Source organism: Diuraphis noxia, unplaced genomic scaffold (genome assembly GCF_037042655.1).
Source record: "Diuraphis noxia isolate RWA-SAM2 unplaced genomic scaffold, SU_Dnox_SAM2 contig0003, whole genome shotgun sequence".
NCBI classification, from domain to species: Eukaryota; Metazoa; Arthropoda; class Insecta; order Hemiptera; family Aphididae; genus Diuraphis; species Diuraphis noxia.
The window spans coordinates 25,658,504-25,673,159 of NW_028301713.1; the positions used below are offsets into that span (position 1 = coordinate 25,658,504).

The 14,656-nt window shown below is 32.3% G+C and overlaps 1 protein-coding gene and 1 long non-coding RNA gene across 2 annotated transcripts; one reads left to right on the forward strand and one right to left on the reverse strand.

Moving 5' to 3' along the window:
• Positions 1–1,452: 1,452 nt before the first annotated feature.
• Positions 1,453–6,041, reverse strand: LOC149057137 (uncharacterized). The gene is made up of 3 exons (XM_089223301.1): positions 3,856–6,041; positions 1,896–2,178; positions 1,453–1,596 (listed from the first exon to the last, which is right to left on the reverse strand). The coding sequence occupies exons 1-3, from the start codon at positions 6,039–6,041 to the stop codon at positions 1,453–1,455; spliced, it is 2,613 nt and encodes an 870-aa protein (XP_089079427.1).
• A 4,378-nt stretch (positions 6,042–10,419) lies between these two features.
• Positions 10,420–12,575, forward strand: LOC149057138 (uncharacterized). Its single transcript, XR_016190967.1, has 3 exons — positions 10,420–10,659; positions 11,287–11,369; positions 11,493–12,575. It is a non-coding gene; the product is annotated as an uncharacterized LOC149057138 (long non-coding RNA).
• The last annotated feature ends 2,081 nt before the right edge of the window (positions 12,576–14,656 follow it).

The following is a 14,656-nucleotide window of genomic DNA, read 5'->3' on the forward strand; positions in this document are numbered from 1 at the left end:
GTTGACTGTTGTCTGAATATGACGCGAAATCAACGGAGAAAATTGGCAACAATCGACCGAAGACAAGGAGACAATAACTAACGGGACAAATTATGTACCTATCACGATCCAGGTATAACCTATTGAAATGCGCGCTGTTATATATAATACACAAAAATAATAATAATAAACCCAGAGAATAATAATAAATATTAATTAGACAAACAATAATTTGAAATGACGAATGCGACACTAATGTCGACTTGAATAAATTATTTGAAATCGAAATTATAGTTAGCAGTAATCGCTGAATTGTGAATAACAGAAAGGGTCACTCGTTGATTGAATACTCGAAACCAGAACGCTAATTAAATAAATAAAGAAACCACGCTCTGCTACCAAATGTTGCGCCAGAATAGTTCATACGAATTATGTAGTCAACTACTCTGACTCGCATCACTAGTCTCGAGGTGGGTGACCAAAATACGAAACATAATATAACGCAAATGTATAGTATAATAATGTGAGTCTATTGGACAATATATGAATACCCATACAATACAATGATAAATGCGGGCGCCCAAAATTGGTAATAATATATAACACAAATAAATAATATTATAATAAATAATATGATCAATCGATCAATATGTAAACAAAACAATAATTAAAATACGATAATATAAATTGATAGTAGAAATGATAATGGAAATGATAATAGTCGATCACCCGGTAAGACGATGAAGTGGACTGGTCACTGGTATGGACTGCAGTGCTGCCTCCTGGAACCGTTTGACACGAATACTACGATGTTCCCACGACGGCGACGTGAAACGACGGGCCCTCCAAACTTCAACGGGGAATCCCGCGTTAACCACCCGACGCTCGTCCGCGTCAGCAAAACAACACGGCAACCCGCACCTGACAATCGAAACAATAGTTCGGTTGCGGTAGTGGGTTCCCCACAAACAATGTGGTACGGAACGGGCGTTCACGCCGCCAAAACCGACACACGACGTAATGACACACGACGGTGTCGTCAATTTGCACAATTAATGTGGTTACGCGAACACCGAACGGCCGCGCGATCAGCGCCGACACTTACGCCCGTCACAAGAGGGCCCAAAACAGTGGAGGTAACGGACAAGTCACCGACACAACGACAACGAACCCGTAATGGCGCAATCCACGACGATCGAAGACGCCAAAATCCGTCCGAACAGGACGACGCGTAGAACAGACCGGCGTAGGCACTCGTGCACCACAATACAACACAGCACGCACCGGTCGCGAGAGGCGAGACGAGAAGTTTCTCGTAGACTGACTGGTGCGTATATTATTACGCGCCGCGACCGTCCAAGCTGCGATTACGACGACGATAGTTGATAAAGATCGTCAAAACCTGTAGTAATCTGGCTGGACTCTGGACTCTGTATTGCCGTCGGTGCAAATCGTCGGGCACGAAATTGCGGCTCAAACAACCATAGCGTTTATATCATAATCTTTAGCTTTTTTTGAAAAATTTTTTTCGTCTTCCCAAGCACTAAATAGTTTTAACGTAGATTGTTTTAAAGTTGTTGTTCCCGAAGGATCTGGACCAAGTAGTTCTTCGAATTCCTAAAAATGTATCCAATATTTATCTTTTAAGTTTGTAAAAAATTTTGTCAACCCTCCAGAAAAATTTAATTTTTCTGTTGAATGCAGTCAAATACATACGAGAGATCTTATATTCAATATTATAGGTTATAGGTAATTTACCAAATATTATAGATTAAGGGACGTAAAATGTTTAGATTAGCTATACATTTTCAAGGGTACATAAATTGTCACATTTATTAATGGAGCTGTTACGTATTCTTATTCATAGTATATTAAATAACTCGAAGAGGGTGGGGTTTGTTTCAGAATTTACTAACGTCCAAAATGTCGGCTTGTCTCTTGTCCACGGGGTGCTTTGCATAATATTCCACATTAGCTAATGTCGGAATGACATTAGCAGAGTCTCGTAATAGTTGGATTGTGTTCTTCTTCGATTTTATGTGTTCTAAGCATTTAATGATGGACGTTGAATAGTTGTTTTTTCCAGCATGTCCCCAGGTCCCTGTAGATACATACAATTCACACGCTGATGTTCTTCTGGATCGCTTACGTAAAATATAAGTACATATTCCAGCCAATCCAGCTGCCCCTAACGCGACACTGATTAATATAGATTTAGATAACATATTGATGTTAAATTAAATTAGATTGCAAAAATTCACAGTTTTGAGCTATTATATACGTTTGAAAGAAAATTGTTTATACGTTTAACAAAACTAAATAATTATTGGTCTTTTCCATAAGTTAATAAATAAACAGTTTAGTATTGTGTCGTCATGGATAAAAATATATAATAATAATCACAATTTTTGTTATTATTTTTACCAAGGACAATTGAAAACTAGTCAATTGATTCCGATAAGACTACATGCATAATGTGGTAACTTTTGTTCGACTTAAATTATAGGATATTATTGATATCTCATTTGCTGGCCAATAATTTTTTTTTGAAATTTAACGTTAATATTTTTGCTTTTTCATTCATTCATCACCTCTAAAACATTTATTTTGGGTATATTGACGCAATATAGGTAACACGTTTGAGTACATACATTCATCGACATTCCCTGTAAAATAGAAACGACGAACTATCTATAAATGTGTCAACGTTTTAAAAAAAATCATCCGAATAACAATTAACAGTAAAAATAAGGGTAAATTTTACATTGAGTGTAAATACATCGGTGCATTTTTATCGTAATATGTCATGCGACTACTTATTCCATTTGACATAGAAAATATTAATTAATCAATTTAATTATTATAATATTTGAGTGGTGTAAAAAATCTATAAAAATATTTGAAAACGCATTAATCGTACACAACATCTTGCCAATTATGCTTAGTGTCTACTAAAAAATTTAGTTAATACAAACATTGTACAAATGTTTCAGAAGTGATGAATGAATGAAAAAGCAAAAATATTAACGTGAAATTTCAAAAAAAAAATTAAAGGCCACCAAACGAGATATCAATAATATCCTATAATTTAAGTCGAACAAAAGTTATATATTTTTATCCATGACGACACAATACTAAACTGTTTATTTATTAACTTATGAAAAAGACCAATGATTATTTAGTTTTGTTAAACGTATAAACAATTTTCTTACAAACGTATATAATAGCTCAAAACTGTGAATTTTTGCAATCTAATTTAATTTATTAACAACAATATGTTATCTAAATCTATAATAATCAGTGTCGCGTTAGGGACAGTTGGATTGGCTGGAATATGTACTTATATTTTACGTAAGCGATCCAGAAGAACATCAGCGTGTGAATTGTATGTATCTACAGGGACCTGGGGACATGCTGGAAAAAACAACTATTCAACGTCCATCAATAAATGCTTAGAACACATCAAGTCGAAGAATAACACAATCCAACTATTACGAGACTCTGCTAATCTCATTCCGACATTAGCTAATGTGGAATATTATGCAAAGCACCCCGTGGACAAGAGACAAGCCGACATATTGGACGTTAGTAAATTCTGAAACAAACCCCACCCTCTTCGAGTTATTTAATATACTATGAATAAGAATACGTAACAGCTCCATTAATAAATGTGACAATTTATGTACCCTTGAAAATGTATAGCTAATCTAAACATTTTAGGTCCCTTAATCTATAATATTTGGTAAATTACCTATAACCTATAATATTGAATATAAGATCTCTCGTATGTATTTGACTGCATTCAACAGAAAAAATAAAATTTTTCTGGAGGGTTGACAAAATTTTTTACAAACGTAAAAGATAAATATTGGATACATTTTTGACACTTTATATACTCGAGATTTTCGAAGTTGCACTTCACGCATTTGAAGTGGGCCGGCATAATCAACCCCTACCCTCGCGAACGGCCTACTTTGCTGAACTCGTGCGGCTGGCAAATCTGCCATTATAGGTTGCGGCGGTTTCGCATCAAAACGCACGCAGACCGGACATGCGCGTGTGACGGTGTGTAACACAGATTTGATTGACACAATCCAGAAATCACGCGATATAAGGGCCGTCATTATTCGCGGACCAGCATGACACGTAATTTTATGCCATCGGCGGCATATTAACAACGACAAATGCGATTGTTTCGCTAATAACATGGGGTGTTTACTACCATAATTTAAATGTGAATGGCGCAATCGCCCACCAACGCGAATCACCCCAGATGGGTCTAGGAACGGACGTAGTCGTGATAGGTGTTTCGATGACACACGTGCTGACGTCAATAGTTCGTGTGCTAAAGTTTTATAGAAACATCGTTGAGACATGATGACCAGCTTGCTGATGGAGTCATCGAGTTCGGTGCGCTGTAGTGCCCCAATGGCAGGCCGAGGGTGTTTCTTACATGCTTGAAGAAAACGATAAATGTAGGCAACTACGCGGACCAGCCGGTCATATGATGAGAAACTGTCATACCATTCTGATGGCTGTTCAGTGCTGAGCACTAGAGCTACAGGCCGCGTCTCAGGTAGTTCGGGTATCGGGATCGACGGTACAGTCACGTCCCAGCTCGCCGCGTCATCGTGGAGGAACCGAGGACCTTGCCAATATAGCGATAGACTAGATAACACCGAAGGTAAGACGCCGCGCGAGGCACAATCTGCGGGGTTTTCTTCCGACTTTATGTGGAGCCATCGACAGTCAGGCATTAGAGTAATGATTTGATGGACGCGATTGGAAACGTATACCTTAAATGACGTATGTGGATTTTTCAACCAAGACAATACGATGGCTGAATCACTCCATGCGTACAAATCGACGATGTTTAAATACGATTTAAGGGTTGCCCGTATTCGACTCATCCATCGAGATAGCAATAACGCGGCGTTCAGCTCCAACCGCGGAATCGACAAGGGTTTTATCGGCGCCAGCTTCGTTTTTGTCCCGACGAGAAAAATGTTGCTAGAATCAGAATCATGGTCTAACATCTTTATGTATAAAACTGCAGCGTAACCGTGCTGTGAGGCATCGCAAAATCCCAATAGTTGACACGGCGATCCACGACGGGAATTGAAATGACGAGGTACCTTCAGGTCGTTAAGGGATGGCAGGTCTGATACAAACGATTCCCAATCCCGCGAGATGTCATCCGGAAGGGGGTCATCCCATGATGCCTTCGCCGACCATGTGCGCTGCATAATGCATTTCCCGTGAAAGATTGCGGGTGCAAACAGTCCTAAAGGATCGTAAATCCTCGCGATCATGGACAGCAATCCTCTTTTCGTGCAAATGATCGGCAACAAATTAGGACGAAGGGCACACGAAAACGAATCGTTGGTCGGATGCCATTGAAGGCCGAGTACTTTTATACCGCTGTCATCTGCGGCGTCAAACGAATGTGGATAATTTACACAATGGTCGGCAGGCACGGCGGTTAACACGTCGGGTTCGTTACTGGACCATTTTTTTAATTCTAGCCCCGCACGATTCAGAATTGAAATTAGGCTGGATTGGAATTTTAAAACATCGGTAATGGAATCAGCGCCAGCACACACATCATCGACGTATGTCTGGTTTAGCAACGCGTCACGAACGTCGTCATAATCAGTGCAATCATTAACGGCGATTGCCTTAAGGACGCGAAGTGCTAGAAATGGGGCACAGTTTGTCCCGTATGTCACTGTATCAAGTTCATACTCAACGAGTTTTTCGAACGGAGACGACCGCCAAAACACGTGCTGGAGTGTACGGTACTCCGGTAGGACCAATATTTGGCGGTACATTTTACATATATCTGCCGTAAAAACTATCTTTGGTACACGAAAACGGGTCAGTACATCGACGATGTCTTGTTGTAATTTGGGGCCCTGCAATAGACATTCGTTTAATGACAAACTTCGAGATCCCTTCGCAGACGCGTCAAATACGACGCGGATCTTGTTGTCGCCATCTGCAGGTCGATATACGGCGTGGTGCGGTATGAAGTATGTCCCGGGTGTTTTTGCCACCGACATATGACCTAGTGATAAGTATTCGGACATGAAATTGGAATATAACTCTCGTAGTTTGGAGTCCTTCGACAGTCGTTTCTCGAGATTTTCAAAGCGTTTGATCGCGTGTTCACGGGAACCTGGAAAACTTAGCGAAGACAAGGCTGTGCGCGTCGGTAATGGCACGGCGAATCGTCCAGACGGCAGTCGCTTGTGTTCCGCTACAAATACTTCTTCACAACGGCCATAATAATATTAGGTATATATAGATCATAATTTATTGAAAAAAATAATTATTTGAAAAACATTAAATAGGCTTGGTATATGAATATATTTAACTTTGATATCTACTGTATTAAATTATTTCTCCTTTTTGGTTTGAAAAATATACACAAATATAATAGAATTTTTATCAATAAATATAAATACATTTTCGAAATGTTAAAACAAACGAACTAATTGCATAAATGAGAGGGTTAACTAATGATAAAATATTATATACAATACAGAAATTATTAAATATCTTAGCATGGCAAACAATGGACTTGCTTCTATATTTATTTAGAAGCTTAGTATTTTTTCTTCCTGCTATTTTCAAGCGAAATAGAATGAATCTTGTTATTATATGATTTTGTAATTTATGACATTAGAGATGTGTGAAACTTCAACTTCTTTCACTTTACAAATTTAACAAAGAATTGTTTTATATCACAATTTTGATTCCAAAATGTCTGGTTGACTCTCGTTGGTCAATAATAATAATAACTCTTGGTTCATCGCAAGATATTTTATCATTAGTAAGTTAACCATCTCATTTATGCAAATAGATCGTTTGTCTTGATACTTCGAAAATTTATTTGTTGACATAAATTCAATTTTATTTGTGTATATTTTTCAAACCAAAAAGGAGAAACGATTTAATACAGTAGATATCAAAGTTAAATATATTCATATACCAAGCCTATTTAATGTTTTTCAAATAATTATTTTTTTCAATAAATTATGAGCTATATACCTAATATTATTATGAAAAAAAAGATTTGAAAAACATTAATTAGGTATAAACAATGTTGTCAAATGCAACGTTCGTATTATGATATAAACATTATAGCTAGTTGAAAAGACTTGGTATAATATGAACATAATCGTATTTAACTTTTATGAATTCGAAACGTGTGAAATATAAATAAAAATAAAAATAAAAATATAAATATATACACTTAAATATTGTATTGTATTCATCGATAATTCAAATTGTTTTGTAGTTAAAATATGTGTATATGATAATTATTTTTATGATAAGAATTGAAAATGTAAACCAACGTAATTCATACTGTATTCAAAAAATCTTAAAATATGTGTACTCGAAGTTTTTTTGCCACAGCAGTTCGTGTACGGTACCATTGACAATCATTACCTATATATTCCTGACAACAAGCAGACTACATGCATGGACCAAATATATAATAAACTTCTATTTTCTTAAATAATTTCTAAAATGAATGTAAACTAATAGATAATTGTAAATTGTGTACATGATTACAATATTTTATGCATAATTATATAACTGTATTAAAATATCATTAAATTATAAATTCTTTTTTCAAAGTCAGTCTCGTTGTGTTATTATTTTAAAAATGTTTATACCGTATCGACACATTGTATTACTGTCAGAAATGTTGAAAAGGAAGAATCAACTGAAAAATCATATAGGTTATAGAGCCTATACCAAATAATGAAACATTGTTTGCAATTAAAAATTAATTTAAGAAATGCATCTTGACATGGCCATTTTCATTTTTAAGCGTCTCATATTAGTTACCTATATATAAAATTAATAATAAATGTCAAAACGATATTAAATTATAAAATACATTTTTGAAAATCGTGAAATTCTCGACCACCTATATGAATAATATGTAATACCGTCTTTTGAGTGCGAAAGCTGAGTGCCTAAACCATCTTCCAAGATTATGATTTTTAGTTTGCAAATATGACACTTGATCAATTGATCAAAGATCTCGACCTCAACACTATTTTAAGAGTATTGTTTATTATTTGCGGAAAAAATATATTTATTTAAATTTATAAGCTTTATATTAATAACGACCCTGAAATTTCCAATGCATCAAAATCTAAAAGTATAATAGTTCATCTATACTACTAGTGGATTGACGAATCCACGAGACGTACTGCACGACTGTGCAGCTCATTTTTATAATAATATAATAATAGATAAATAACAGGCAGAAACTCTTTAAATCGTGGATCTCAAATTGTGCGTCGTAATTTTAACATGTTTGTGTACAAAAAGTTGCAGTAACGCGCTTGTGTGCTGATCCTAAGACTTTACGGACAGCGGCGTTGAGCTTGGTTTATAGTACAGCAGAGTATTATTGGTCCCATGTTTGGTGTTACAGCTAGTGCGCGTTTAAGGAAAATAGTCACACATCATTCATAGGCTTTCTAAAGTCAATACTATAATAAACGATAATAAGTGACGAGTATGGTAGGTGTGTAACTTATTCATCGAAAGGAATATGGACATAAGAAGTCTTGTAAAAGATAATATTTAAAATATGTATTCAAGTAAAAATACAGATGTACTGATTTCGAAAAGTATTGAGTAGAATTAGAATGTAACTATTTGTTTAAAATATATTCTATTTTTGTATGGAATCAACTATATATATCAATCAATAAAATGATATATATAAATCAACTAATATGAATTTCATGATTTACATTAATTTTATACAACATACAAATATATTTTACACCACTATATAAAACAGGACTCTTCTATACTTAACAACTTTCATTGACGAAGTTAAATATAATAATTATAATTCACAGTAAAAAACTATACATTATTATGTATATTGCATATTTTTCCTCAAATACTTTACAACATATCTTGGATATTATGGTAATATTTTATTGATCTACATAATTGGTTTTAAACAAAATTCTGAAAATTCGAATTATGTTGAACCACTTAAATATAATATTATTTATTATTTTAGGTATATTGTATAATAAGTATTAAATATTATAACATAGAAATATAGGTTAAGTACAAACTTATTTTAATTTCATATACCTATGTTATTTTAATATATAAACAATACAATTTATTGTATGAGATGCCACAATAAATTAAGTAAAAGAGTCACATTTTAAACTTATTTCAATTTAAAACATTAGCGGTAATCTGTTATGTTATTAATAGGGTTCGTAAGTTATAGGAGTTGCATATTCTTCTGTATGCTGTCAAATTATAGCAGACCAAGCTAGAAATCCGAGCTATTCAATGTTGAGTTTAAAATTGCATATTTTGTATATTTCAATAATTTTAGAGAAAAAGTGCATATTTCGTCGATTTTCATTAATTTTGGCATATTTTATATTTTATACAAAAATTAAATTTTTTCCATTCTTAACCAATTTATTTTAAATAATGTTACATAACACAACGCTAGTAAAGTGAAAAACAACTTAACAGGTATTATTCAATGTTTATATTTATTTTGTATTTCACAAATAATGAAAATATATTTATTAAACTATTCTTTCAGTTCAATAAAATCTGAAACGCCAACCGGTAACACACCATGTTTTTTTTTTTTTGTTATATACCTATAATTTATATAAGTTATTTAAATAATAAAAATTTTTGAAGTATATGTCTTTTGAATTTTTTTCGTGTAATATATTAATAAATAAATTACACACTTTAAATAGGTAAATAAATAAATTTTTTTTGTTTTGCATATTTCACACTTTTCCATGCATATTTTATAATTTTTTCTTGCATATTTTGCCTATTTTTGCTTCTATAACTTCCAAACTCCAGTCATTAACAATTTTAAAAAAGGCGGGTAAGTCGTGGATGTCGCTCTGCTGTACAGTAGGTTACAAGTTATTTAGTATTTACGTCTACTGAGAACCAACGAAAATGTATTGACTAATGTCTCAGTAGTCAGTCTCTTTACACAAAAAACGTGAAACCGTCTACATTTAAAAAAGTATTAAGAATTTTTCACTTTTGACCCCCCAAAGTACCAACTAGATTCACTTTCTGATCGAACGAGGTACTGAAGTCAAAAATCGAAGCATCTAACACCACACATCATGGTAAAATCAATACATTCATCGCTCCGCTCAGAATCTAACACATACACCCAGATCACACTCAGTTAAATGCTTTATTATTTTTATTATTTTTGTTTGAGTTCAGTTCATTTTACTAATCGGGTCTTGCCAGTTTATAATTGTGTTTTTTATATTCCTGAGTTTGGTCAGTTTTATCGACTAGTGTATCATTTTCCTTTATATGCATAGATACCACAATAATATTATTAAATTTTGTTGCCTCGCAACAGATAACAGATTTGTTTGGAAATAAAATATTTATATCAACGGCTCATTCGTACATTATTTGTCTTAGCAAACAGAAGCTTAATATTCGTATTGATTTATCGTGATAGAATTTATGGATTATATTATATAATTTTCTACAACGTTCAGTAAATTAGTTGTTCTAATCTTCTATAACCTTCAGTCGATTAATTTCTCACATTTAGATCGATCATGGTTAGTTTCGTGGTCAAACTATTTCGTCAGATGTTACATACCAAAGGTAAGTATCCCATAGAACATTTCAATACAATTTATTTTCTAACAATTTATGACATTGGGTTGATTTTTCTGCTGATCGTAAATTTGGTATATTGCACGTAGATTAGAGAGAGAAAGAGAGACAATAGTGTGCTGATGATATTTTTGATTTTAATGTTAAAATTGTTTAATGATGGGGCGTTTGAAATCGTTCTAACCACGCAGTGTTGTGTCTCCTTCACATTTTTTTGTAAAAATTTATACTTCATTTTGTTTTCCGATGTTCCAGCGGCGTTTTTTTTTCTTGGGACTATTGTTGTTGACCGTAATTCTGGAATGTGATAAAATATTAGGTGAGTTTTTTCAACCACACGAAGCAGAGGGACACCCTTTATTATTAAACGATATTTTTTAGCGTGTCAACTGACTCAAAACGCGTTTGATTATAATCTACTACTGTATAGACTGAATATCGTTGTCCATTAAACATAATATTATTTTCTAACTACAATTAATCATCGAGTTCTCACTAAAGTGGCTCAAAATACTAATTCGATCGCCAATTTCATTGGATGCTTAAGACCGTCGCGCGTATCATACTGTTACCATTAATAATTTATTTTAATTTATACCACGTACCATGTTATAGAAAAAGCAAGAGTGCGTTTGAACATAGAAGAGCTAAACTACAATATAACAGTGACTTCAAAATGTCCAAGAGTATCTATACAGGTAGGAATGTTATGTTTTATCGATACTAATTATACTTCGTATAAACTTAATATGATATATATCATATTAAATAACGAACACGTATTGTATTTGTCATAATGATTTTTTTTTTTTTAATTACAGAGAAACCTCAACCAAATTTCATGTCACGTTTGATATCTGTATTTAGTTTTGAAAACACAGACGTGAGTTACGGTAGACCTACAATGTGGTGGAGTATTTTTCCATTTACATCAAGACTCCAGTTGGAAACCTTTTACTCTTGTAATGACGGGTTGTCTCTTGCCCACGGGGTGCTTTGCATAATATTCCACATTAGCTAATGTTGGAATGAGATTAGCAGAGTCTCGTAATAATTGGAGTATGTTCTTCTTCGCTTTGATGTGATCTAAACATTTTTTCATGGACGTTGAATTGTTGTATTTGCCAGCATGTCCCCATGTCCCTCTAGATATATTCATTACACACGCAGATGTTCTTTTCGATCGCTTCCATAAAATATATGTACACATTCCAGCTAATCCAACTGTCCCTAACGCAACACTGACTATTATCGATTTGGATAACATATTGTTGTTAAATTAAATTAAATTACAAAAATTAACTTTTTTGAGATATTATATAAGTTTGTAAGAAAATCGTCGAGACGTTTAACAAAACTAAATAATGATTTGTATTTTCCATAAGTTAATTAATAAACAGTTTAGTATTTAGTTGTCATGGATAAAAATATATAATAATAATCACCATGTTTGTTATTATTTTTACCAAGGACAATTGAAAACTAGTCAATTGATTCCGATAAGACTACATGCACAATATGGTAACTTTTGTTCGACTTTTGTTCGATCCAACAATGTTGTAATCATTTCACCAAAAAGTATTTAAAAATTTTTGGTTTAAGTATTTGGAAAGAATTTTAAATACTGTCTTGGACTTATTTGTATTTGAAAATCAAATACTTTTATACAAATACTTGACTACACTGACTATTAACGATTTCGTAGAGTATAATTGCATTATCACAGTTAGTACTTATAAATAACACATGTGGACATATTGGACATAATTATAATTTGTATACCTTTAAATCGTCTGTTTTCTTTACACATTCAGATTTTCTTTTTGATCGCTTCCACAAATAAGTACACATTCCAACTAATAATAATAATAATAATAAAACAATACGATTTTATGAAAGTTACAGTTACCTAATAAAATTAATCACAATATATTCCATGATTATAATTGCAATAATTTTCCATACCTATGATTTAATTTTTCATATTAAAGATTTATTTTTGTTGACTATTAACAAATTAGTATTAACATATTGTTTTTGTATTGAGTATTATTCACCCGTAATATAATATGCATTTATCAACAAATATATGTGATAAATAGATATTTATTGATAATTTTAGAATTTAAATGGTTTATAATAAAATATACTTTTTGACCTAAATAATTGGTTGTTTTGCTAACACTATATATACAAGACAATTGTTACAATATTATAATAATGCAGCCAACATACATGAGTAATTATGTGCGCTGTTTGCAGGTAGCTTATATATAATTTACTGTTATATCGTTGTATGCGTTTCCGCCATGACTAAATTAGATAAATCTACACCCCACGACTGTAATATAAATGGCCAAACATATTAAGAAGCTACATGGATATTTTGTTTAAAATTGAATACAATAATTGATTGAACTATTGAATTCAAGATAAAAGCTATATCATTTTTCTTTAAAAAAGTTACTTATAATCGTTTAAAATTCGATCGAAACACACCTGCGATAGATGGAATATTATTATTAATATTATTATCAGCGATCAGATATCATGTGTTCCTTTTCGGCTTAACGGACTCGGTAGAGTGTAATTGCACTTATTTTAGCCGAAATATATGTAGATTATGACTTAACATATCATTTATTTTAATATTATTATTATTATTGTAGTAATCATAGATAATACATTATTCTATTCTGTGGTTATATCTACTGAAAAGAGAAAACACTGCAGCAAACAAAATCATAGGTAATAGTATATCGTATATATAACATTTGCGCTCTTATTGATGCCAGGTAGTTATTTATAAACGTGGAATAATAAAAACCCAAAGAAAACCCATCGTAAGATTCATTTTATATTCCTTCGTAATTTTTTAACATACGTATAACTTAATAACTATACAATAACTGTGTAATAAACGAGTAAAGTAAAATCAATAATGCTATATTTTATATAGTGATGTTTTACTTTTTATGTATTATAAATTTACAATATGTCACTAACTTCTATATGTATATAAATGTATATTCAAGCCCCATAATATCAATTTATTAATTTAAATTTATATTGATGAACATACAATATTGTAAAAGTGATATAGGTTAGGTACCTATTAGTTATTATATTACTTTATAGTTTATTGTAATATTGTTTTATGTTGTGTACGTTTTTCCTATATAAAAAATATTCTCAACATTATTATTAAGTTTAATTAATTGAAAAACCCTATATACAAAATGTATTGAAATTCGTTTTATAAATAGTAATAAAAATAATAGTTTGTTTTCAAAGTATATTTATATATTTTTTAAATAACGGAATGATCAGTGAATATGTTATCAAACGAATTCTGAAAAAAAAAATGTATTTAATAAAATTACACGGTATACAATCTGCATGTGTTTGCCTGTGCCCTCCATTTGGTAACAACATTATATTGCGTCATGTTCTCGGAACGGTGTTTTATTGTATTTAATATATACATAGCCGATACGATGGACACATAATGTAATCTCAATCGAACCTATAACAATAGAATGTCTGACTTTGTCTTTTTTGAGAATGTGTTCAGTTTACGTGGAATGATATGGTATATGAATGTTTTATTAAAATTTATAAAATACTGTAGGTAGACCACAGATATAGTAGATGTTGTAGATGTTGTGATATTGAATTGTATCGATTAAATATAGGTAGATCTAGGTAGGTATGTAATAGTCATCGAGAGGGACAGATCACTCTCCCCTCCTTCATTGGAAGTACTCCTTGGGTTTTTTATTTTTTATTTTACACTATAATATAATTGTTAATAATTTTCAAACAAGCTTAAAATTAAATAAAAATGTATGTCACTGGTTAAAAAAATTAAAATAGTTGATTAATACTTGGGTCTTGGAGGGAAAGCTCTGTAACTCACAATGGTTTAAGAACTGCTGTGTTTAAAAAATATTTAACACTCACTGAATCGTAAGGTAACCAAAGC